The sequence below is a fragment of the Vigna angularis genome, chromosome 9 (genome assembly GCF_016808095.1).
Source record: "Vigna angularis cultivar LongXiaoDou No.4 chromosome 9, ASM1680809v1, whole genome shotgun sequence".
Classification (NCBI taxonomy): Eukaryota; Viridiplantae; Streptophyta; class Magnoliopsida; order Fabales; family Fabaceae; genus Vigna; species Vigna angularis.
The window spans coordinates 31,467,655-31,493,610 of NC_068978.1; the positions used below are offsets into that span (position 1 = coordinate 31,467,655).

Sequence of the window (25,956 nt, forward strand, 5' to 3'; positions counted from 1 at the left end):
AATAATTTAATGATATATATAATAGAAAAAAAGATTATTAGGGATAAATTAAGAAATAAATTATTTTAAGTTTTTACACAAAATTAAAATTTGTTTTTATATCAAATTTTGATATAATTTCGTTCTTATATTTTAAAAAATAAAATTAACATAACTATATTCAAAATGTATTTAAAGTTTTTTTAACTCAATAATTAATAAAAAAAATTTCATAACATTTAAGTTGGAGCATTTAAAAAGAATTGTATCTTTTTTTTAAGAATAAAGAATTTTAATTTCGTTTCTAAATTTATTTATATAGTAAAATGATATTTAAGAAATAAATTATTAATCTTGAAATTAGCACCGAAATCTTGTTTTTTCTCGCCCTTTGCATCATCTCACTGAACCTTCCTCGGACTGTAACCTCGTCACCTAATCTGAAATCGGAGTTCAGTCGAAGAAGACGAAGTTCGGTTGACGTCGGCGAGTGAACTCCGGTGAGAGAATTGTCGCTCTGTAGAAGTACGTGCATCGAACCCTATTTCAGTTCCGAAGAATGTGTTTATATTAAAGAAGGTTGTTGTTCCCCAATTGCATTCAATTTGAAATTGTCCTTTGTAGGTTGCATCCTTATGTTCGAAAATCCCTAATTTTAAAAATCCAAGGTTGCTTTGTCCCAAATTGGTCGAGCTCCAATCGCCTCTGTACCCGGTAAGAATTTCTAATGCGTTTATGCGAATGTCGTAAAACGTTTAGTTCAGCCTTGTCATTGATTTATGTGTTTTGCTTCTGAGTTGAATATGTTGAAGAAACTTGATTATACTATTTGTGTCTAAAGGGTGCAATTTTTTTTTCTTTCTGTGAGGTGTGGTGTTGCCTTTCTTTGCTTTAACAAATAGCTTTATTTATTCATTTGATTCAACTGAATGATTGTTGTTTTGATGATATTTTACACAAATTTCTCTAGATAATGTTTTCTTTAGATCTTGCAGGAGTTTCTTTTCTTCAAATATGGATGAGAACATGAAACAGTTCCAAAATAAATTAACGGAACTGGAAGTGGAAGCTGAGCATCATCTTTTAGCCCGACAACAGGTAGTTCAAATTTATGAATTGAAGTTAATTAATGTTTTTACAAAGACTTAAAAACAAAGAAAGTAATAAAATTCATTAAAAAGGAGCAAAATCTAGCTTCTATTGCTACATTGAGGACCAAAATTTGGTCTTAGTGAGAAAGTAGATGGTATAGTTCATATTTTTTTTTTCTGGTGTGACTTTTTCCTTGGTTTGTATGAAATATGTATGTCAGAATCTATTGCTTTATTCAAATTTTCTCTTGGGAACATGATAAGGACTTATTTGAGACACTTTACTCTCATCTAATGTATTCTTCTTTTACTTTCCTTGTCTTCTTCCAAGGTTTTTACACAAATTTTATGGTGAAAACATCCTGCTCGTTTCATAAATGAATAGATATAAAAAGAGTCTGGTACACTGTTCCTCAGATTTCAATGATATATCCTCAAGATGAAATAGTTCTGTAGCATATTAATCGTGGAAAACTACAAACTAGCAGCTTGAGGTCTGTGTCTTGTACAACTTTGTCTCTAGACTTCAAAAGGCATGTTTAGATTCTCAAGGTTCTCAAAATGCAGAAACTTCTTATGATAATTTTTCTGTTAAAATTTGACAAACTCTGTCAAGTGATTAACACGTGAATAACATACCACCTTGATGTTTTTAATCATGTGCAACTTAACCATATATAACTTTAAAATGGTGTATTTCTTCCAAGTTGCACATGATTAAAACATTTGTTAATCACGATCTACTTTTAAAAAGGTGTATAACTTTCATCAATAAGTGTGATGTATAAAACTATTGATCATGATTAAAATGGTTATAACTTTTAACCATGATGAAGACATAAAAACTAATCGCTAGAAGTACGGAAAAAAGAAAAAACTATAGGCAAAACTATAAGAAGATGTAAAGGTCAATCATTTGTCTATATCAACATGATTTACTGTAAAACATAGCAAAGTTTGATCCATCTATCTACCTATCTCTCAAAACCCACCAAGTGGGAAAAGGCTGAATTGCTTAGAGTTTTGAAGATATTTAGAAAAGTTTTTTAAGGAAAACATTGTGTAAAAAAAATTCCAGTGCCTCTCTATAAGTTAGAAGCGTAGCTTTTGAAAAACTATGGTATGGTAGTTTTGTTTTTCGAAAAAAGCTTTTAGCTAAGCACAACCCTAAATGACAAAAACTATATATAGCCTTGACCCATCTACCAAAGTAGTTGGGCAACTAAGTCTCCTAAATTATGAGACCTTGGCGTTATCTGCTGTAAATTGTTCTTAGATTAGATGTCTTTGGTGTTACATTTCTTTTTTCCCTAGTATCATTGGTATACTGTCCAATCTACAATCCACTATCTTACCCTCTGCTGCTATCTAGGACTAGGACTAATAACTATAAGTTAAAACAGAACTCAATGCGCACACCAAAAGCTACAAACAACCCACTAAAGTGCCAAATGAGTTATGTCGGTTAGTTTGGATTCACAAAGTAACTAATTACTTGATCCCAATGTTATTTCCTTATGACTATGTTACGTCCTTAACAGAAATCACTTTAATACCATAGTGCCAATAGGGATTTTTTTTTTGTTTACTATGGCTATAAAAGCTTCTTTTTAATAGCTTTTCTATCAAATGTGCTATGCAATTGTCCCTTTTGGAAAAATACAGCTGGTTGAGAATGATAGATTGAGAAATGGGAATAGAGAAGCACTTACTGCATTAAGGAAACGGGCTCGGACAACAATGAGCAGTGTTCCATCTCCTTTTGAATCAATGATGAGGGGAGTTGCTGGGACCAGCTCAAGACCTTTGGTTCAGGAGGTTTGCAACACCTGCGGCAACCATAACTCTTCTGAGCCGACATGGATGATGTTTCCAGGAACAGATCTGTTTGCCAGAATTCCGTTTCATGCAGCTCATACTATATTGGAAACAGGTGTTTGGCCACCCTATTCTCTAACCATTGGAAAAATACTAAGAAAAAAAGAAAATTTCCCTAAATGTTCACCCACGTTGGTTATCTTTTATCTTGTGCTTGAGCGTAATGCTTGCTTGCCTATTGCTCATTACTTCTGTATTCTGAGAGGAGGGGCCAGGGCATTCTACAGTAGTAATGTTTGGCCATAGCCCCTAAGTTCTCATCTATCCAATACGTGTGAGATTAATCTTTCCCCCAAATCATATGTATTTTGTATTACAGTGGATGAAATGAGAAGATGGGTTTGATGTGTTAGTTTGAAAAACGGGGTACAGAGGCATTGCAATCATGTCTCACTGGCGTTTTTTACTGTTTCCCTTTTCTTGTTCGTAAATATTTTTAAGATATTTAAAGGGCCTGTCATACTAGTTACTGGTTCAAGTTGATTGTGGTAGGCAACTTGTAATTGCAATCACTACAACAATGAAAAGAATGTAATTTTACCTAAATGAGGCTTTTGTCTACTGCGCTGTTTCGGTTTTCAAATGCCAATGCCACTTAAAAGAATTATTTTTTGTCTAGAACTATATCTGAACTGATGACATAGGACTTTCTGATTATTTTTTTTATTAATTTACTTTTTATTGTGTAATACGTAATCTTTACTTATATAAGCAAATGACATGACATGTACACCAACATTATAGTTTAGAGGTTGTGTTGAGACTGACTACCTCCATTCATGTTCTTTTATTGATCTTTACTATTGTGATTGTCTAAACTTTGAACTACAGCTATGAGTGAAGTCCTTTTATCGAAAAACTAATTGGTATATTTTTCTACTGACCATGTAATTATTTACAGATCAAGCGAAGCTTGACTTTGAGTCAAAGAAACTACAGAGCATTATGAAGGAAAAAGCTTACTTTCTATCAGAGTCAGGTGTTCTTGCAGACAAGATAAGCCCTGGAGTGCTCAAGTCGCTTGTAACCTTAAATGACAAGGGAAAGTAAGATGCTTTGAGCTGCTATATAGTGAGAAAAAGCTTGTCGTGGCATTGTCAAATGGGTCGAAAATGTCAGTGTTTTGTGGGAGAATCTTTCTTGAGGCATTTAGGTTAGGTTACTTATCTAGTCTGTTACTGCAATTGTGTACATTTTTTCCCCAAGTTTATATACTATGAGTACTACACTCAATCCTAGAAATGGAACTATTGTTGCGTGTCTGCCTTGACTTATTTGACGAAACAATAGTGTTTATTTTAACAAACTCTCTTTAGACACAATTTTTTTTTTACGCTTTAAAATATAACCTATACCAAACATGGACCTGATTATTAAACTGTTATGTGGACCTTGCATTGTCCCTAGCCACATGTGGGGTCGGTATCATCTAATGGCATTAAACTCAACCACTTCTCCAACCTTCTAACCAAGTCATGAATTTAGAACCAATGAAGAAGAATGATGTCTGTGCTCAGGTTAATATCATGTAATTTTATTGCCTGTTTTGTGCAAAACTGAGTTGTGGTAGCCTGGGGTGGGGATTAACAGGAATTGGATCGGTCAGATTGGGGTTACTTTATCATAATATGTCAAATTAAAAGTTAATTTATTTTATTTTTATTTTTTGTTAGAAGAGGTGTTTATATTTAGTTTCTAATCTTGCTTCAAATAAGATTGTCGCTGAAGTTGGATATTTGTGGGAAAAGTGGGGAGGGGCTTGTTAAATTGAGGTTGAACGGTTGACTTTGGTCAACTCAGACAATCTAGCAATAGGCAACCATGTGGTTTCCACGTTCCCATTTTTGTGTGGTCCCCTTTGGAGGAAGATCTTTATATTGGGTGGAATCATTGCATTAGAAAATGAACACATGTTTCACCAAGAAAGATTTTGTTGGACAGTCTGGAAAGGATTGCAATATATGAACAAAGGGATTGTGATCTTACAAAGTGTTTCCAGAAAAGTAAGTTGTGGTAGAAAAGATAGGAGAAATTAAAGTGTTGGGATAATTCCAACACTTGATGGAAGGAGTTGTCACCAATCAAGCAATTGAAGTTTTAGCATTCTACTGACTTTTCCTATTTACTTATTTTCAGGTGAGGTGGTCCAAACCTCTATTTTAGGGTTAAAGATATGTGGGAACTAAAGTAGTTTGGTCGGAAGAACATGGCAATTGTGTTGCTCAAAATAAACAGTTTTAGGGAATGAGTAATGCTATGTATAATTTTCCTCCTTCTCTCACCAATCTTCTTATTACTTTGCATAGAAACAATTAAATGAACAAGAAATGTATTTAATGTCTTAAAACTTTAGATTGTTTAAATGGATAATATAAGATTTATAATTATTGTAAGACGTAACGTAATGTTTATGGAATTCAAATATATTCATGTATTCAATAATTAAATATTGTGGTCTTTTTACATCACCAAAACTTTCCTAATCCGATTATCAAATATGATAACGTGACATTTGTAATTTCAAATTTCTAGAATACTTAAAAAATATCATTTAAGAGAAATTAGAAAAAGAAAAAAAAAGCTTTCTAAATTAAATTGGTCATTTTAAAAGGAAACACAATTGTACATACGGGTAGATAAAATACATAAGTTTAACTACTGCAAAATTAAAATAAATTTTATAACTAATTTCAAAGAACTGAACTAATTTATAAAATAGTTTAAATAAATTTAATTGGATTATATTGTTATTTGAATTGAACTACTTTGTATTACTTAAAATGTCTGAATGATTTCAATTATCAGTAAAACATCTCATTTTAAAATATACTTCAAACATTTCACTTAAATCAAGTTGAGTTTAATATGAATGACCAAAAACTCAATTTAAGATTCACTTTTATACTTTTATTATGGGCAAATTATATTAGGTTTTCTATTTTATGTTTTGAATTAGTGTAGAAAAACATTTTACTCAAAAATTGAGAGTGCATGAAATTATTTCAACTTTTGTTTTCTATTTTTACACTAGCTTCTTAATTTAAAAAATATTATAATGGTATGGTTTATACATTACACTAATATATTTTAGTTCTGTTAACAAAAATATTATGTTGTATTTCCAGTAAGAGATATTGTTGTAAATGTTGTAGAACTATAAAAAATTTGTGTTACCTCACAATTTGCTGTTACTATTACAATTATTATTATTATTATTTGAACTTCTAGACTATTAATATTATTATTTGAAGTTTCCATCCATTGTTTATTTATTTATTTTTCTATCTCAACATCTTCACATTAATAAAAACATGCAAAATGAAATGAATAGACAAACCTTCCATTGCCATTGTCATTGTGTTCCAAAAATGGGCTATGCAACTTATAAGGATTTTTCTTTCTGCACTTCCATTATTATTAAATGCACCCTATATTAATAGAAAAGGATTAAAATATATTTTTTATTCCACGATGTCATCACTGTTCTCCATTTCAAGGAAAAAAAAAACTAATTCTGAAAAAAGAACTTGTTTCATAACACATTTAATGTGTTTGAAAATGTTTGTTCCAAAAAAATTATTTAAAAAAAATTATTCCGAAATACTTTTAGAACAGATAATCCAAAAAGTCACTTTTATGAAATATTATTTTAAAATTATAGGAGTGTAATTAGAAATTATTTTAAAATTTCTCATCTTTAGAATTTTTGTACTTATGTTTTTGAGTCTTGATTCCTCAACTTTAAGTTAATGTAGTTAGATATTGCATTATTATGTTGTCAAAATCATCTGACTTATCACGTGAATTATAAATATGACATAACAGCCACATTAATATTTTAGGTAACCTTTTGTTTTTAATTCTTATTTTTTTTAATAAAATTAATTTTAGTTTCTTAACATTTGTTCATTGGTTTTAGTTTTCCAATAATCTTTTTATGAAGTCTATTTCTTCAATTTTTGTATTTAAAATCGTCTTTAATCTCTCAATTGAAGTTTAATGTGACAATGTCTTGTGATTTTAAGGTACTAGAAAGTTTTTGAAATTGTGAAACACTAAGATTTTTTTTTTCATGAAAATTAGCTTAAAAATGAAGAAAAACATGTAATTTACTTTGCTCTCCAACTTTCAATCCTTGAATTCTCCAAAATTCATTTCATGTTAATTAAGGAAATTTGGCCAAAATCTATTTCAGGTTAAACAGGTTGATTAAAAATTGGAAGACAAAATCAATATTAAAAGACTAAAATTAGTAAAAAATATATTAAGGAATTAAAATGGGTCAGCAAAATATCAAGAAACTAAAAGTTGATTTTATTGAAAAATAAGAGAAAAAAAAAACAAAATTTAACCAAAAAGAATACTTTTATCACATTAAACTCATGATCAAAAGTTAGCATAATTATGCCTTCCTTGGAAACCCTAATGATAAAAACTAAAATATTAATGAGTTTAAAACCATAACTTTTTCATAAATTAAAAATATCTGTTTTTTAAGAAGCCAAATAATATATTTATAAGTAGGTTAATAATATTCAAAATAATAATAATAATAAAATATATTTTAAGTTTATCTATGTTCATTATATATTTAATATTTATTACATCATATAATTTATGAATTTATAACTTTTGTTCATATATATATATATTTAATGTAAATAAATACTTTTATAATATTTAAGCATTGGAATATGTTTTATGATGAATGATGATGCAAAATTGTTGTATGAAACATTTCGTACATGAGTCATGCTCTGTGTCAGCCTTTTTCTCTTTTTTTTTTCTCATCAAATTTGGACTTTCGTGCATTCTCTCTCTTATCTGTAGCACAAGCATTTCACTTGCCACAATGCAGAAATTAGATGTACTTGCTGCGATTAAGCGCCAAGTGGCTACCCTCTGCCACGTGTCGATAGCCTGAGGAAAGTGAATGGTATGTGCGTGTGGGATTGGTGTCATCTCTGCACAAACTATCTATAATTGATGCTACATTCTCATCCCTTCATCCTTTTCACACATTTATCTTTTGTTTCAATTCTAGATTTAAAAAAAGGAAAAAAAGTTATAATTATAACTTTTATTCCATATTGTAATGTGATTCATGTATATTAACTCTTTATATATAGGTATTTAATTCAATATAATTTATATGATCACCTTGGATCTTTTATATATATATATAATATGGTTCAATTATATTTGAGATTTACTGTTGTGATGAGAAGTGATAATTAGATGAAGTCGGAAAACTACGGATGATTCATCAAATAGTTTAATAAACATGATATTGTCATCGAGCTTTCAATCATTACGAGAATTACAGTTCATTATGAAAATATATTAATTATAAATATTTCATTATATATTGGGATATTGTATATAAGTTCCTATAGTTTGAGATCTCAAAATATGAACAAGTTTTGTTATTTTTCATTAATTGTAGTTTGTGAATGTTGTAGTTTGTGAATGTTGGATGTATATAAGTTAAGAAGAAAATGTTTTGTTGAAATCTTACTCGGTAAAAAATTTACTTTTTGGAAAAAGAAATTCCAAACTAAAGAGAAAAGTATACATCTCTTTGTTAAATGTAAAGTTTATGATCGAACATTTGTAAGATATTTGGTGTATTTTTGTAAGTTAGTTCGTGGTCAGATACTTGTAAGATGTTTAAAATATTTTTCAATTTAGTCTATGGTCGAATACTCATGCTTGAATTTATCTAATAGTCATATATTCAAACGTTTATGCTCAAATTTATCGAATAATCATATATTTAGACGTTCATGCTTGAATTTACAGAGTAATAACATATTCTGACACTCATGGACAAATTTACAAAGTAGTCACATATTTGAACACTCATAATCAAATTACAAAGTAGTCACATATTTGAAAGCTTACGCTCAAATTTATCAAGTAGTCACATATTTGAACATTCATTCTTGAATTTATCGAGTGATCACATATTCAAATGTTCATGATTCAATAATTTCTACATATTAAAATATGCACATAAAATCTAGATATCCAAAACACTATGAAAATAACTTGAATATAGACGTGAGACGAAACTCCGTGTGAGAGAAGAGAATTTTGCTAAGTAAGGGTATCAAATGATATACTCACTCAAGTGACTCAGACTATAGCCTTAAAGTACATACTTTTCTACTCGAATGAAGGTATCAAATGATACTCTCACTTCAATAACTCAAACGAAACATTCGCTTAAAATGTATATGTTGTTCACCTAGTTTTAGCCAAGACTACCTATAGTTTGATGTCTGGGTTTAGACATTGGTATCAACCTAGTCATATCCTTCCCAAGCTTCCAAAATGTCTTGCTCAAGAGGATCTGCCCAAGTTTCTACAAAATGCTCGACACTCACCCTTAAACCTAGTGAGGATGAAGCACCAGAAGACATGGATACCCTACTATCAACACTATTATCGCTAAAAGACTCTAACATACCTGATAATGAAGACCGGGTACTTCGTTTAGAGAAAGGGGAATCTCTTTAGCATACCCGAGACAACAAGCAAGCTAGGAAAATTTGAGTACTGAATTATGGTTCACCTCTCCTTATTTATAGCGAAATGGTAACAATTCAACTTCTTGGGATGCATCCGTTCCAAGCAAGCCCATGGACTTAGCACTCTTCACGAACCCTTATAACTCCACGAGAAGTTGACGCTTCGATTTCTTTGTCACTATTTTTCGCCAAAAGTCACATTATTGTCACTCAAGAACCCTTTACCATTTAAACATCTTTGTCGTTATGATTCTTGAGGTTGGAGGGTCCCAAAGATAACAATTTTTCTTTACAAAAGCTCCTATCACAAAATGTCATAACTGGATATCGGGGCCGACACATTGCTTTGGACACACCGAATACCAAATATTTTTTACCCACCTTGTTGTCATGTAAAGATTGGGAGGCTGATGTAGTAGGTTAAACTAAGGACACTTAGACCCTTCTAGATAAGGGCTATAACCCTAAGGCATAATAAGGTATCGAATACTGGAGACCAAATATCTTAATTCGAATACTTGGTACCAACGTCCCTTAACCTAGAATGGATGGAATGAAAATTGCCGTTAGACTTGTTCCAAGTAATTGAACTAGTGGGTTTCTTGGATAATGGACCCACAAAAGTGTGGTCATCCTTATATACCCCTGGTCAGCTAGGTCAAAACACTATAAGTATAACATTAATGATAATTTACTCTCACTTTTTGCATTAATTGATATTTTACTTCAAAGTTCCAATAAGATTACTGATTTGAGTATGAAGAACATTTTTGCAGGATCTCGCCCTTTTGGTAATGTTCGGAGTATTGAAAGACATATACTAAATACTAAAAACTTGATATCATAAAGTGTTAAAGACCGTATGTAAAAAAACAATTTTTCAAAGATATATTCCATGTTTAAGGTAACTATGGCTCACATAAACTTTTACTTATTCCACACATTAAAATTATTAATATTTTTTTATAATTTCTCATTAATTTGTACAAATTAAAAAAATATTTTTATTATATAATTGAGTATTTTAGTTGTTGAGTGATTGTTTCCATTTTTAACTAGTTTAATTTTGAGAAAGCATTAGATTAATTTGAAATGATCCAATGTAGCTTTTGTTTTATAGTCTATACTAAAAACTCTTACCGAGCATAGTGTTTGTGTGTATTTAGTTGAAGCACGGCAGATTTTAGAATGATTGATGTTACGTGATGAAAAGTGAAAGATAAAATAAAAGTTAGGTTTAATGTCTCGGTAGGTCCCTATTTTCGGCGTGAATTTCAAATAGGTCCCTTTTTCTTTTAGGCGTCTCAATTGGGTTCTTTTTTGTGTAAAATTGGAGCAATTAGGGGTCTGCCGTCAAATTACACAAACGGCCGTTTAAGTTTGCTTACGTGTTATTAAAAATGATTTTGAATTAAGTTTTGTATTAAAAAATGGAGGGCAAAAACGGCAACCGTCCTTTCACAAGTTCCTTTCTCTCTCTTTCTATCTCTCTGTGTTTTTCGTGACGAGGTTCTTGATATTTCTTTCACTTGGAGCGAAACGTGCGAACACCTTTCGTTCAAGGTTTCGAGATTATTGCTTTGCTCGCTCGCGCATTGCTGGAAAATGAGAAACAACAGAACGAATTAATCCACGTGTTAGAGATGCTATCAGATATGGGTGCGATTTTTCTAATCTTAGGTTTGTTAATTGTGTAGATCCTTTTCATGAGGTGAAGAGCAAGCGGGAAAAGAAAAAAGAGGTGGACGATTTTTTTTGTTGGTTTCAGCTGTTCAGGATTGATTCCATGATATCTTAAAAACAAGAAGAAAGAATCTGTCTTTGATATTCAGATAATCAAATTATCAATTCGGTTATTCCTCCAGCACGTGCATCACAGAACCTCATTCTCCCACCCAACTTCAACTTCATCTTCCAACTATCAAAAACCCCAAAGCCATCTTCGTTTTTTTCCACACAGAGACAGAAAAATATTGGATAATCATCTTTCACACTGTTTCCTCTCTATTCTCACAACAGCCATTTCTCACCCGCACAGAAAAACACCTCCCTCAGTATCAATTCATCTTTCATTCTCTCCTTCATCATGTTCAACACCTGAAAAACAGAGAGGAACACCCAAAACAGAAAATAGATATGGGAACAATTGTCGACAGCAAATTCTAGCGAAGGAGGGCAATTGTCGGAGCTAGATTAATGGCAGTGTCGTGTGAAAAATGAAGGGGAAAGGGAGTTCCTCCTTGCCAGCAAAGAAGAGAACGTCGGAGAGAGAGGAGTGCACCGTCGGCGACGGTGGCTGGGAATTGCATCACTGGCACGACCTTGGCTCACGGCTCGCGGTGGATGGCCTCATCGAGGGCGGCATCGGCGTGGCACAGAGAGGGATCGGAGAAAGCGCTGGCGGACTCTGCTCGGGCTGACGAGGGCTCCGGCGGCACAAGCAGTGGTCGGTCTGGCAGAAGCGGCAGTGTGCGCGCAGTGGTGGCTGGAAGTAGTGGTGATGGCCTCCAGGACGCGGCGGCCTGTGTGCGTGAGCCGGCGGACGGGACGAACCCCTCCCTGGGGTTGCCGATTTCAAAGGGAGACGGGAGATAGGGAAGGTGGTGGCGCGGTGGCCGGTTTCGCGGCACGCAGGGAAGACGCCCCTTCATCGGAGTTCTGGGCTGGGAGAGGAGTCAAGAGATGGCGTGGTGGCTGGATTCGAAGAAAAGAAGAACCGCGCTTCCAATCGAAGAAGAAAAGAAGAAAAGGGTTTTCCCAGTTTGCCTTTTTTGCCCTTGAAGAACAAATCCATTTTTTAATACAAAAATTAATTCAAAATCATTTTTAATAACACGTAGGCAAACTTAAACGGTCGTTTGTGTAATTTGACGGCAGACCCCTAATTGCTCCAATTTTACACAAAAAAGAACCCAATTGAGACGCCGAAAAGAAAAGGGACCTATTTGAAATTCACGCCGAAAATAGGGACCTACCGAGACATTAAACCTAAAAGTTAATATGGTATTAGGTTTAAGGAGTGAATTGAAATGATGGATTTTGGTGGTTGTTGTTGGAGTACATTGTCACATCTCTCAACACCTTTGGCATTTTCCCACACTTTCTCCACATTCTTCAGCCACAAACTCTTCATCTTCTTCCATCCAACACTTTTTACACTTTTTTTTCACCTTTTTTTTCGTATATTTTACCTACTTCTCACACATTCGTAAAAAAAAATACTTTTATACAAATTTTTTATAAGATTTTAAGACAAGATACATACTATTTTTTAATAATTCTTTATTTATTTATTATTATATTTACATACTTTAAATTTAATAAAAACATACACATGTACTGTATTAAAATATCGTTAAATTTTTTATCTTAACATATAATTTTTTTATTTAAATAAAGAAAAAAGAATAAAAAATAAAAGGTGTAATATCTATTTTGGTTCCTAGGTTTTGTCAAAGTGTTCATATGATCTTACCTTTTTTAAGATGTTCACAGTTGTCTTATATGTTGTAAATACGGTTCAAGTTGATCATTTTTACTTACAGGTTTTTTAACGGTGTAATTGTCTCAGTTACCCATGTTGAGTGACCTGTGCAATTTTACAATACATGGAAACAATAAGTCCAATTGATGTGGCAAAGTTAAAAGTTAAAGTTAAATTTAAGCTGAGGAGAGTTAGGGTTTTGAGTTTTCTATTTTTCTCACGATGAAGAACCATGGTGTAGAAGACGAACATGGTGGAGTGATGGTGCAATTTGGATTTTTGCATATTAGGAGTTTTTTGATTTGAGATTTTAGAGTTTTTTGATTTGAGATTTTAGGGTTTTCTAATTTAGGATTTTAGGGTTTTTTGATTTTAGATTTTAGGATTTTCTGATTTGGGATTTTAGGGTGACGCTGTTGTGACTTGGTTGTTGTTCGTGAGAAGAGGATGGTCGCGATTAGAGATAACGTTAGCGACAAGGGATTTACCGACAATATTCTAGCCATCGATAAGCCGTCGGTAAAAGGTAAATACCGACGACTTCTGGCTGTTTCCGAGGGATTGTGGCCTTCGGTAATGCGCTTCTTTTTAGTACACGTTCTCAATTTGGGGTTTTCTTGCAAGTTGAATTGTGACCATGGAGGTTTGAACGAAGGTTTCTCTTGTTCTTACAGATTCCGGGGAGAAGGGGATTCACAATGGTGGTTCTGGAACGAGGTTACTAGTGGTTGTGATTTGGGTATGATTTGTTGTTTCAGATTCGTGGTTGCACGAGAGAGAGGAACAAGAAAGCTTTCGCGGTGGTCGGAGTGGTGGTCACCTAAGGGAGATGGTGGTTGTTGCATTGGTGGTGGTGACCCGAAGAAGATGATGAGAATCTATTAAGAATAAAATAAAATAAAAGAAAAAGAGAAATAAAAATTTTTATTATTGCCACATCAGGTAATCACGCAATCAATAACTAGACAACTCATTCACTTTTGGCTAATGAAAAAATTACATCGTTAGCATTTCTAATACCGAATACACAAAAATATCAATTTGAACCGTTTTTACAAAATATGAAACAACTGTAAACATCTGAAGAAAAGGATAAGACCACTTTGACCAAACTTAAGGATCAAAATAGATATTAAACAAATATATTATTATTATTATTATTGTACAAATTCATTTTTATTACTTTATTATTATTATTATTATATAAATATATTATTATATATTATTATTATTTACCATTTTTATTACTATTTTCTATTATTTTTTTATATTATATCATAACCTAATCAATCGTATAGATAAAGTAGTTGTGAAGTAAACAAGTGTAGTGTGTTCAATTTTCTATATTAGGTATAAGTAACAATCCTGAAAGTATTTCTTAATAGTGTATGTTATTTTTTGATTGTGGTGTTTAAATAAGATTTTTTGGTAAGTGTCTAAAGGAAATATAAACTAACTTCTAAATATTTTTTCAAATAACTTTTCTAAATCTTTATTTTTTAATCTGTGCTTGAATTAATTTTAATTTATGAAAAATATTATTTCTTTTATTTTCTTAGAAATACTCATATTGTATTAACTTTCTATATATCAGTTATGGGGTGAACCAATATGGTAGGTTCACTTACATTAATAAAATAACTTTATAGGTTTAAGTAGTTATATCTCTATTCAAAATGGAGATATTAAGATTTTTTTTCATGTTGAATTTTTTGAATGAGTATGAAAAGACTAGAGATGTACAAATGAACTGTACTGAAATGTATTATTAAAAATGTATTTTCAAAAATCGTTTTATTGAATAAAGAAAAGTTTTGTTTACTTTTTAAAATTTTTATTAAAATTTTCTATTAGCTAAAATTTACTTAAACATTTTTTTAAAATTAAATAGAAAATATTATATATATATATATATATATATATATATATATATATATATATATATATATATATATATATATATATATATATATATAATGACATAAATTGGTTTTTCTTATACGATTTGATCGTAGGCTTTTAATTTGGCTTCTTCGTGTAATACACAAGAGTCACCTTATGATGGAAGCCAAACATTGTAGAAAGTAAGGTTATATATTATGGAAGAAAGTACATATATTAATATTAATACTCAAACAAATAGCCATTATTTAATTATTATTTTGTCCTACAAGTTTCATAAAAAAGCAATCTTTAATTACTTGTAAATCTATTTAAACAAACTTCTCTGAAGATACTTTCAATGAAACAAAATAAATAATTCTTTTCATAAATCAAAATGAACTCACAAAAAGGTTAAACCATAGAAATTCAAAAATATTATAAAAAAACTTATCCCAGTTTTTTAGATTCTTACTGATATTTTGAACACATGAAATTATAGGAGAAGATGGTTGTTTTTTTTTTTAATTATTTACAAGGGTGTAGGTTAAATATTTGTATTTTGAATATTTAGATTTTGAAGGTTTGTTTGTATTAAAATATAGATTTTGAAATGTTAATAGCTAAAGTAAAGAGAAATAATAATAATAATAATATAATGATAATTTTTACGTTCATTTGAGATATAATATATGAATAAAATTATTATAAAAAAGTAAATTTTTATATATTTTAAAAAAATAGAATAAAAAAAGATAATATAAAAAGAATGTAAAAAATTTATGTAAATTAAAATATGATTTTTCAAAATTTATAACTAACTTGACTGAATGAAAAAAGAGTTTTTGCATATATACTTTATTTCCCTAATTTGAATATGATGATTGATTAGCAGCCTTTTGTGAAGGTGTTACTTTCTTACTATAATGCTGTCAATTAGCATGTCCACTGCCAGAACTGCAACAGTACTACTTCTTACCCATCATTTTCCTTCTTCTCAAATTTATCAAACATTTTTCTACCATTATTTTTCACATCTTAATTATACTTACTTCAAAACTATTTTTTCTCTATGTGGACTACATAATTATAAGAGAAAAACATGAAAAAAAAGTTCATTTTTCCATAAACTAAAATTACATAAGTTAAGAATTAAAAGTTGACAAATGTTTAAGTTAATTTAAACTTCTAAAAAATCTATTTTTTAACTAATATTGGTCAAAACAAATCATTAATTTAAACTTAATGATTAAAGTTAAGTGATGAATCCATAAACAAATAATTGGGTGTGCTTGTTTTGGAGTTTAAGCAAGTTTTAACCTATTTTTATATACTTTTTGCATAATATGTACGTTATAATTTCACTAGTTTTTTTGAGTTTCATCAGATATATTCAATACCAATAAAATCTGAATCAAATCTATGTATAAAACTTGACGTTATATTCACTTAAAAACCTTTAAATTATAAATTTGTAAGTTTTCTTCTTCTTTTTTTCTCAACTCTTTTATACATAAACTAACACTTAAATTCTCAATGTAACTTTAAGGAAATTTTGTGAATATATATTCAATATAAAATTTAAACTCATATTAAATTTTTAAACATAATTTTAACGTAATTTTATGAATTATATATACGTTTCCAAACAGCCAAATAATTGATAGTGAAAGGGAAGTAATTTGGAAGTTAACGACGGAAAGTTAATTAATTAACATTGACGTGAGATATATTGCAAGGGAAAGTATGAAACAAGGGCTAGGGAACCCTACTTACTTAACCTTTTCTATTTTTTATTTTTATTTTTTATCTCTTGTTCTTTGTTTTCGTCTCATTTGATTTTGGCATTTTGGTTTCTGCAATTAGGTTACTTATAAATGCTTTTGAATGTACTTATTTTGGTGAGGCTTGCCCTATGTCATGTTATTTAGGACAAGAGAATATATATATATATATATATATATATATATATATATATATATATATATATATATATATATATATATATATATATATATATATATATATATATATATATAGTTGCATACAATAATTTAAAAATTACGGAATTTAGACGAAGAAGAGATAGCATCCAAGACATTGATATTGATCATATCTACGGATTAATTAACCAAATGGGTAAGTTAGGGATATATGTCTTAGTTTAATAATCATAATTATTATTTTAATCAGAAAAAAATTGCAACCTTCATTGGGTTATGTGTAATTTTATTTTTCCATATATGTGATTAAATAACTGAGTTAAATACAAATGTTATGATGTATATATCTCCATATCAACAAAATTTATTAATGAGAAAATATCATTTTAATATTGTCATGTACAATATAGGGGGAATGCTTTGATAAAATTAACATATTTTAAAGTAATTAAATAAAAGCTTGGACATAAAAGGTTAAAACGGAGATAAAAGGTTGATGCTGAAAAGGACAACAAAAATTAATAAAAGAAAAATATAATAAATTATGAAAGGATTTAGCTCAAAACTCATGAAAAACAAGGAGAAACATACAAAATTAAGCAAAACTGAATGTAGATAGATCACGCTTATTCTTAAAGAAGTGAAACATGTAAAACTATAAGTCTTACTCCCCACCAAACAAGAACTTATATATTATTAATGATACATTTGATTAATCTATTATAGTACAAGTGTCACTCTTAAATATATGTAAATAGTGAAAGATTATAGATTAACACAAATTTAAACATTTCATTTCAGATAAGACATCAAGGCACATAATTTTCATCATGAAGACCATAAGAGTTAGTTGTGAATCACACTCAAGCCAAATAATCCGCCAAACAATATTATATCCACATATTTCAAAACAAGATAATGACCAAAATCCTTGTGGCAAGAGTTGGATCAACACTAATTAAGTAAAAAAGCATCCAAAAAAATTATACTTATAAGATAATATGATTATAAAATGATATGATATAATTATTTTCTCACAAACATATATGTCATGACAATTTCATCTTTATAGATGATGACAAATTTAATGATATTTACCTTTCATAATAAAACATAATGTCTAATTTTTTTAATGAATGTATTTATTTTAAATTTTTTATTTGGAAAAAAAAATACAAGATTTCTTTTTATCACTAGTGCAATTTTTTTTTATATCGGTTAAAAAAGACTTTTTATACTAATTCTAGAATTGGTATAGAAGTAGGAGCTATAGAAAATATTGACTTTTTATATCAGTTTCAAATCTAGTATAAAAAGTGTCACTTTTTATATCGGTTAAAGGTATAACCGACATAAGAAAATAGTGTTTTGGAATTTTGTTGTGCAAGAATTTTGTTGGGTGTGTACGAAGACTGAAATTGATGAAGAACAGTAGATTAATGAGGACTGAAATTTATTGTGCACACCAATTTATTTCCTCAAATCCCTACTTTCACAATTACCACTACATTTTTTAAGGCTTTTCCAAGTATACCTTTGTAATGTCCCGTATCTTTAAGACACCATTACCACTGCATTTTTTCTTTCTGAAAAGTGGGTCACTGTATTTCAACACCCACATTCACTCAAAAAATTTAGCTGGAAAATAAAATAGAGAAGAAAGGGAGAAACAATAACTAATGTACAATGGTGAATGACATTGCGGAGAACTATGTCTTCGATTATGGCTCGTTTGAGACAAAGATGCGATGTCAAAGAAGTTAAATTGTGAATCAGAGAACGAGAAGGAGTAAGCCTCTTACGAGAGGAGAGGGAAAGGGTCACCGACAATGCAAATCCATGGTTGCAGCCATTGTAGCAGCAACAGTGCTCACACATATTGGGAGTGTGAATGGAGGAAGAAGCTGCTCGCACATCTTGCTACTAAGATATGGAAAATTTAGAGATTTAGTGTATCTTAATTTAGAAAAAGAAAATAAGAATCTACTTTCTATGCCAGTTATAATTAAAATCGGTATAGAAAATTTTCTTATTTATTAAAAAAATGTCACTGTTCAACTTTCTATACCGATTATAATTTGAACTAATATAAATTTTTTTATTAAATTTCATCAAATTCACTTTCAATACCAATTCTAGATTCAACCTGTATATAAAACTTTTTATATTTACGAAAGTGTTGTTGCACTAGTAGATTATAACTTGTATAAATAATCATTATAAAAAATATATTTTATCCTAGTATATGAAGGTTATATTAGATTACATTGTAAAACTATATTATTATAATAAGTTGTAGACGACACTGAGCTAAACTAATCACAAGAAAAGATGCAAACTATAACACAAAAATCACATAAAACGATTGAATCTGAATTCAGATCTATGAAATTATGTTACGAAGCCATTAAAATGTTGACTCACACATTTCCTTAAAATATCTAATACAACAAACCAACCTTTTACTATTTAATGCTCAAAATAGTGTTGTTATAATACAAAGAAAACATATTCATAATTGAAAGCATTACAAGTTGAGTGTAACAAATATTTCTCTTAGGTAAAATGTTACTAACTCCTATGCAGTGTTGGTATAAAAAAGAACATGCTACTTAAAATAGGTAAAAAAGACTTGTCATGGAAAATAACTTGAAATATCAACGTATTGTGCATGAACCTTTGCCCACTCTATTTAAGTTACACCTAAAATTGCTTTGTTTTTCCTTTAGTTTTAATATTTAATATTAAAATTAAATAAATAAAAGTTAGTTAAATCAAAACTAATTTCATCATATTTAATTCTATTATTTTTTTATTATTTTAGTTTCAATTTATAGCCGGCTCGATTAACACTATTTGTGATATTCTTATTGACTAATCTGATTCTTAACTTTTTTCTTTTTTATATGTAAGAAATTGAAATCAGTTAAAATAATGCAAAGTTTTTACGTAATAAAAATAATAACTAAATTTTATAACGACTTTACGTTTTTTTAACTTGCTGAAAATAAATTTAAATTAAAGTCTCTTTCTAAATTAATATAAAGAGGTTTCAAATAAATATTAAAGATACGAAAATGAAACCAAAATTAACACTCGCAATAAGCTAATTAAAGTCATTCATGATAAGAATAATTTAGAAACTACTAAAAACAAGCTTATCAAAGTTTAATTTTTCCTACATAAAAGTAATACGAGTGTTAGATCTGAGATATATATTTTTCAGTTATCTTTGTAATTAATAACTTTTCCCTACCTTAACTTTTTCTTAACATATATATAATCAAGTGTCTTGTTTAATTTATAAATTTGTTTCATACCTTTTAATTTTCCAAATATATATTAAACATCTCACATCTATTAACGATAAATTTACATTATATACACCTTATTTCTAAAAATATAATTTTATAAAATTAAATTAAACTTAAAATTTACTTCAAATCATCCAAAATATATCTAACAATACGTATTATTGGTCATTCAAAATATATTCTATCAATACATATTACCTATTATTATAAAATCATTTATTAATATAAAGAAATTTCATGTAAATTAAAAATAAAATAGAAATAGTTATTAGTTTGAAAAGTATAAATTCTATAAGAATGTTGAAAAAAAAGAGTAAATGCATTGAATGGTAAAAAGAAATTGCAGCAAGTCTCCCGGTGGGATGTAGAGAGGTAGACCACGTGATAATTTCAGAAATTGGAGCAGAATTTGGTTCGCATGGCTGCTTTTTGGGCCATAGAAAGGTCCCAACATTTGACTCTTTTCTACTACACTCTTCAATTCTCTCTTTCTTTCTTTTCCTTCTTAATGTGGAACCATCCTCACCACAAAAAATCCATTTTTTCTCTCTCACAACATTCATATTTTCTCAATTATTCAACTTATATATATCTACACCAACTTCCTATATATGTTGCTCACATTGTTTTCTTCTGTTCTATGCCCAGCCTCACAAAATGGTATAAAAAAACCAGTAATGAGTAGAATAGTACAGATATCAAATGAAGAATTTGGTGTAGCTAGGTTTGCATGCTCAGTCACTGCACTCAGTAGTGAGAGAGAATAATATATATTTTCGTGCATGCATGTTTTCTCTATATAAGTACAATTAATTCCAATATTCACATCATATCATTTTGTTTCTTGCTCTGTGGAGTTATATATAAATATAAATATATAATATATAGATATAGGTTGATGGATCTGCTGCTGCAATGCTGCATGAGCTTGTGTTATGTCAAACTGACTATATAGTACTGGATATGTGTGCCTTTGTTTTTGTACAAAATCAAGTGCACACAGAATTCCTGCATGATGCTGCATAGATCAGTGTAATGGAAACTTAACCCTCCAAGGAAATTCCCAAGTCAACCAAAACCAAACACATTTTCTCATTGGAATCTGTGCATATGCACATCAATAATTAACTACACCTTTTGGTAGAGAATGTTTCAATTCAACTTTCATTCATACAATATAATCATATGCTTCAACTTTGGCTTTTGAATAATCAACTTACTGATTTTGCAAACTAGGAAGATGATTTAATGGTGATTTTGAAAATACATGAGTTGCAGTAAGATTGTAAGATAAAGAAGAAAAAGGCTTTCTGTTTCACAGTATAGTCTATAAATAAAGCTGTTGATATTTAAGAAGTGAAGTAAGATCTGATTTTTGCACTGACAGCTTTTCCTTTTTTGTTTTTTTCTCATCTTTGGTGGAATTAAATGGTGCCAAAATTAAGAACTAAAGAAGGACCAAAACTAAGCAGAATCATGGATGTTAATTAATCTTTGCTTAATAAGAAGTTAAGAACACGACCAGATGACTAATGAAAAACCTAAGTGGGTCGAAGGATTTGAAAATTGTTTGAAGAAAAAGTGATTGTGTATATTAGGAGGAGAATCACATGGGTTGAAACTTTTAATGTAAAAAAATGGAGCCATTTACACTGAAATAATGAAACAGATGCAGTTGCACTTGTTCTAAAGAGTCCCTTTCAAATGTTCAAAAACGAAATAAAGGGGTGCGTTTGGAAAAGCAAGAAAGCGAAAATTCAATTAAGCATATCACAAAATCCACCTAGCCATATATCAGGATTAATCATCATCTGGGAGCCACTCATCAAACGGACCAAACTCAAAAATCAGATTGTGGGTCCGAAAATTTATTCTCACCCTCTTCAGTTTACTAACCCCATCTCACCAACAACATTATTAGATATCACGAAAAACATTAATTTAGATGGCATATGTTATAAATATACAGCTTCTGATTTTTCTAGGTTCTGCTCTTGTTCAGTTCAAAATCGGGTTAATGAGTTTTTGTTTTATTGCTTTGTCTACTTCTCACATTGCTAATTAATTACTGCTCCCACCATCACCACCATGCTCCTTCTTCCTCTAACTTATCTGGTACAAAAGCAGGGTAATATTGTACCAGTGAAGAAAAAATAAATCAAAATATCTTCACTTTCAATGTCTCTCCGTACGCTTGCATGTTCATTCCATTCAACTCAAAATTATAAGCTTCTTAAATTTAAAAAAAAAAAAAAAATTCTTGCTTTTCCATTTCATAATTAGATTTGGCCTGCCCACAAACTTGAACTTGAATGTAAAACCATTTTATGTTGTGTGGGTGTGAGTTTCTCAATTTGTTGTATGTGGGGTAAAATTGAATGGAAGGAGAAAAAAAAATTTTGACCTTTATGATATTTGGTACCCAAGGATAACATTGAAGTTCATTGGGTGAATGATATTGTAGTAAAGTTTTGTTTATACCTTTTGAAAAAAGTGAAAAAGATGGAATTTGATTGGATTGTGATGGTAATTTTTCCATTGAAGTTGTAAGATGTATCACAGTACAGATCACCCACCAATTACCCACTCTCTGCAGAAGCCGCCTCAAACTGAGTTTTTCTCAAATTCTCACACACTCTCACACCAATAGAGAGAAACAGAGAGAGAGAGAGAATTAAGGAGCAAGAGTAGTAACTTTTCTTGGCATAGAGAGAAAGAGAAAGAGAGAGATGGAGAAAGGGGACAAAAGGGTTCAGCTTTTTGAGGGTGAAAGTGAGATCTTTTAAACGCACATCCATTTAGCAAAGAGGCATAGTCTTAAACCACAAAGTGTGAAAAGAGAGAGAGAGAGAGAGAAACACAAGAAAAAAAAAAGACTTAATGTGCACGCCATTGTGGTGAGAAAGAAAGATAGAGAGAAGAAAATGAAGTTGCAAAGCTAACAACAACACAACCTCTCCAAATTAGGGCTTTTATTCTTTGCAATCATATCTCTCTCACTCTTTCACTTCACTCACTCTCCAAACTCACACAGGTAAGTCTCCAAACACTTGTTCATAAACCCTTCCTTAAAAAAACAAGACCCATGTTTTTATTTTCCTTATTTTTCTCGAATCTCTTTTTCTTCTTGCTTGTTCTTACGACCTTATTTTGTAATCGCTTTTTCGTGTTTGCAGTGTTTGAGACATGTTGGACTACGAATGGGGAAACCCGTCTTCAATAATGCTAACAGGAAACGAGGAGACCGCAGCCGGAGCTTCCGACCAGACCCACCGTCAAATCTTCGACCACTACGCCTCGCACTCGCTCATCCCCGACCACTTTCTGCACGCGCCAACTCACTCCGCCGTCACCACTGCCGCGGCACCCACCGTCGACTTCACCAACCACCACCACCACTTCAACCCGCAGCCGCACCACCACCACATCAACAACCACCACCACCACCCGTTCTTCGACCCACGCGCCTTCCACGGCGCGTCCTCCGCCTCCTACCCCCCACCCCCTTCCATGCTCTCCCTTGACCCGCTTCCCCACGTCAACGCCACCAACTGCGGCCCCGGGCCCGGACCCGGCCCGGGCGGACTCCTCCTCGTTCCCAAGTCCGAGGACGTCGGTCGGCCCATGGACTTTGTCGGCTCACGAATTGGCCTAAATCTCGGTGGGCGGACGTATTTCTCCTCCTCCGAGGACGATTTCGTGAGCCGTCTGTACCGTCGGTCTCGGCCGGCGGAATCCGGTTCGGCGGCTTCCTCCAACTCCCCGCGCTGCCAGGCCGAGGGATGCAATGCTGATCTGTCTCAGGCGAAGCACTACCACCGACGCCACAAGGTGTGCGAGTTCCACTCGAAAGCCGCCACCGTCATCGCAGCCGGGTTGACTCAGCGATTCTGCCAGCAATGCAGCAGGTTGTGGTGGCGCCTGTCTCTTCCCCACCGTCGGAAAATAAACATCAATCATTGATTGAGTTTGCCTCTCCCAAGGGCACTTGCGTCTTTTCGCTACCCCTTGCGTAGCAATTTTATTTCACTTTGCAACACAACACACTGAACCAACCACGGGTTAAACTTAGTTCAAATTAAATGTTCATTTAATTGGGAGCCTGGTGAAATGACGAAAACATCCCTCGTTTTCGTTCTTATTTTTCCACTCAACGTAGAAAATTCACGATTGAAATCTGGGTGGGTCTTAGAAAAATTACGTTGGTTTCTTAGAAATTAATGAAAATGTGTGAAACATGGAATGGTGATGTTTGTGTTTCTCCATGGATGTAGGGGTGGGGGTGGAAAAGACGAAAGTGCCCTTGGGAGAGTGTTGATAATGATTGAGTTTGCCGTACGTGGGGAAATCCCGAGGGCATTTGCGTCCCTAACATGTTTCTTGTTTGCTCTTACTCTACTTTCAGTTTTGCAACCTACGTACTGCATCGTTTTGCTCCTTTTAGTTAGTACCATTAAAAACAGCTGCATAGTGCATTGCATCAACAAAATAATAACTATATATTATTATTATTATTATTTTTTTTGGGTACGTGTTTTTTTCTCTAATTAATTAACTATTGTTTGATTTTGACGTGCAGGTTCCATCTTCTCTCTGAGTTTGATAACGGAAAACGTAGCTGCAGGAAGAGATTGGCAGATCACAATCGCCGCAGAAGAAAAACTCAGCAACCATCTCAAGAAATTCAGAAATCTCAACCCTCTTTGGATAATGTTGCAAGTACAATCTCTCTCTCTCTCCTTCTTCTTCTTTCTCTCGTCACTCTAATTGCCATAAATAACTCATCGAACAATCAAGATCTGTCGTCAGAGACCAAAAAAATCAATCTTTTTTTAAATTTACGCAGACCATGTTTCCAAAATCTCACCTTCGAACTGTTTTGTTGGAGTTACATGCATGATTCCTTGAAAATTATTCATGGGGAGAATGAGAATGAGAATGAGGGTTTTCTGTTGCTGTTGTATTTTTGTTTTGAAGGATCTCCACCTGACTCCGGAGCCCAGTCGTCGTCGGTGACGGTGGCGGTGTCCCCGCCGGACTATTTCCGGCAGAGGCCGTATCAGAGCACAAACCCTTCTACAAATTCAAGCTCACTGTTTTTCTCCAGCGGGTAGTGCATGTTGGAGCAGTTTAATTTGCATGGCTAATCAACATTTGCAAGGAATTAACGAAGCAGCGTCAACAACAATAATGATGATAATCATAAAAATAATAATATATAATATATAGTGAACTAGTACTTCTACTTCTACTTCTTCTTCTTCTTCTTCCATCATCACCTGTAACTCCAATCTTAGTTTCAAAGTTTGTATTAATCTGGCGTTATTGATCTGTACGAATTGTGATTTAAAGCATCTATGTTAATGAGGCTTAATTAATGTGTTAATCAATTGTTGTTGTTTTGAAATGGTGGTAATTAGGTATATGGTAGTAATAAGTAGTAGGAAATGGAATTGTGAGGAATGGCCCCTACCTTTTGTATGATGTTTTATTTTCACTGCTGTAAAATGTAGTTATGGTAAACCGTAGAAGGGAAAATTGGACCCCTATATTTGGATTTTCCCGGAAATAGGACCTGTTTGGTTTCTGAGGAAATTGTGGCAGCTGAGCACGGGTGTTCAGGTCTATACACATATTCATTTTTCCAGCATTGAATTATTTTCCTTTTGTCTGAAGGGATGATTATTGAAAAATAGAGAATTTAAAGTGTAAATAATAGGGTTGGATATGTGAATTTCTAGCTAGGAACATTTATTGGAATCCCTAGCCGTCAAGCTGTCTCCTCTATGGAAGCTACATAGCTGTACTAAACCCAGTTAAATGTTTCCAATATCAACCTGCAGATGCCCTTTT

General features: G+C 31.7%; 2 protein-coding genes across 4 annotated transcripts; both read left to right on the forward strand.

Annotated features, from left to right (window-relative positions):
• The first annotated feature begins 325 nt into the window (after window positions 1-325).
• Window positions 326-5,247, forward strand: LOC108346260 (uncharacterized). Of its 3 annotated transcripts, XR_008245328.1 has the most exons (6): window positions 326-504; window positions 604-693; window positions 966-1,077; window positions 2,736-3,003; window positions 3,850-4,101; window positions 5,085-5,247. XR_008245328.1 is itself a non-coding variant. In XM_017585291.2 (5 exons), the coding sequence occupies exons 3-5, from the start codon at window positions 994-996 to the stop codon at window positions 3,996-3,998; spliced, it is 501 nt and encodes a 166-aa protein (XP_017440780.1). In that variant the 5' UTR covers window positions 326-504; window positions 604-693; window positions 966-993; the 3' UTR covers window positions 3,999-4,254. The 3 variants fall into 3 exon arrangements, 2 of the variants coding, with proteins under 2 accessions (XP_017440780.1, XP_017440779.1); XM_017585291.2 differs by lacking the exon at window positions 5,085-5,247 and having other exon boundaries at window positions 3,850-4,254; XM_017585290.2 differs by lacking the exon at window positions 5,085-5,247 and having other exon boundaries at window positions 975-1,077; window positions 3,850-4,254.
• Window positions 5,248-22,744: 17,497 nt separating this feature from the next.
• Window positions 22,745-25,489, forward strand: LOC108347079 (squamosa promoter-binding-like protein 8). Its single transcript, XM_017586199.2, has 4 exons — window positions 22,745-23,137; window positions 23,280-24,011; window positions 24,683-24,822; window positions 25,081-25,489. The coding sequence occupies exons 2-4, from the start codon at window positions 23,290-23,292 to the stop codon at window positions 25,215-25,217; spliced, it is 999 nt and encodes a 332-aa protein (XP_017441688.1). The 5' UTR covers window positions 22,745-23,137; window positions 23,280-23,289; the 3' UTR covers window positions 25,218-25,489.
• Window positions 25,490-25,956: the final 467 nt, after the last annotated feature.

Coding starts and splice junctions, on each gene's coding strand:
- LOC108346260 (XM_017585291.2), top strand. CDS start 994: ATGGATGAGAACATGAAACAGTTCCAAAATAAATTAACGGAACTGGAA. Junction 1,078..2,735: donor ATCTTTTAGCCCGACAACAG/GTAGTTCAAATT, acceptor GGAAAAATACAG/CTGGTTGAGAATGATAGATT. Junction 3,004..3,849: donor TCATACTATATTGGAAACAG/GTGTTTGGCCAC, acceptor AATTATTTACAG/ATCAAGCGAAGCTTGACTTT.
- LOC108347079 (XM_017586199.2), top strand. CDS start 23,290: ATGTTGGACTACGAATGGGGAAACCCGTCTTCAATAATGCTAACAGGA. Junction 24,012..24,682: donor TTCTGCCAGCAATGCAGCAG/GTTGTGGTGGCG, acceptor TTTGACGTGCAG/GTTCCATCTTCTCTCTGAGT. Junction 24,823..25,080: donor CTCTTTGGATAATGTTGCAA/GTACAATCTCTC, acceptor TTTGTTTTGAAG/GATCTCCACCTGACTCCGGA.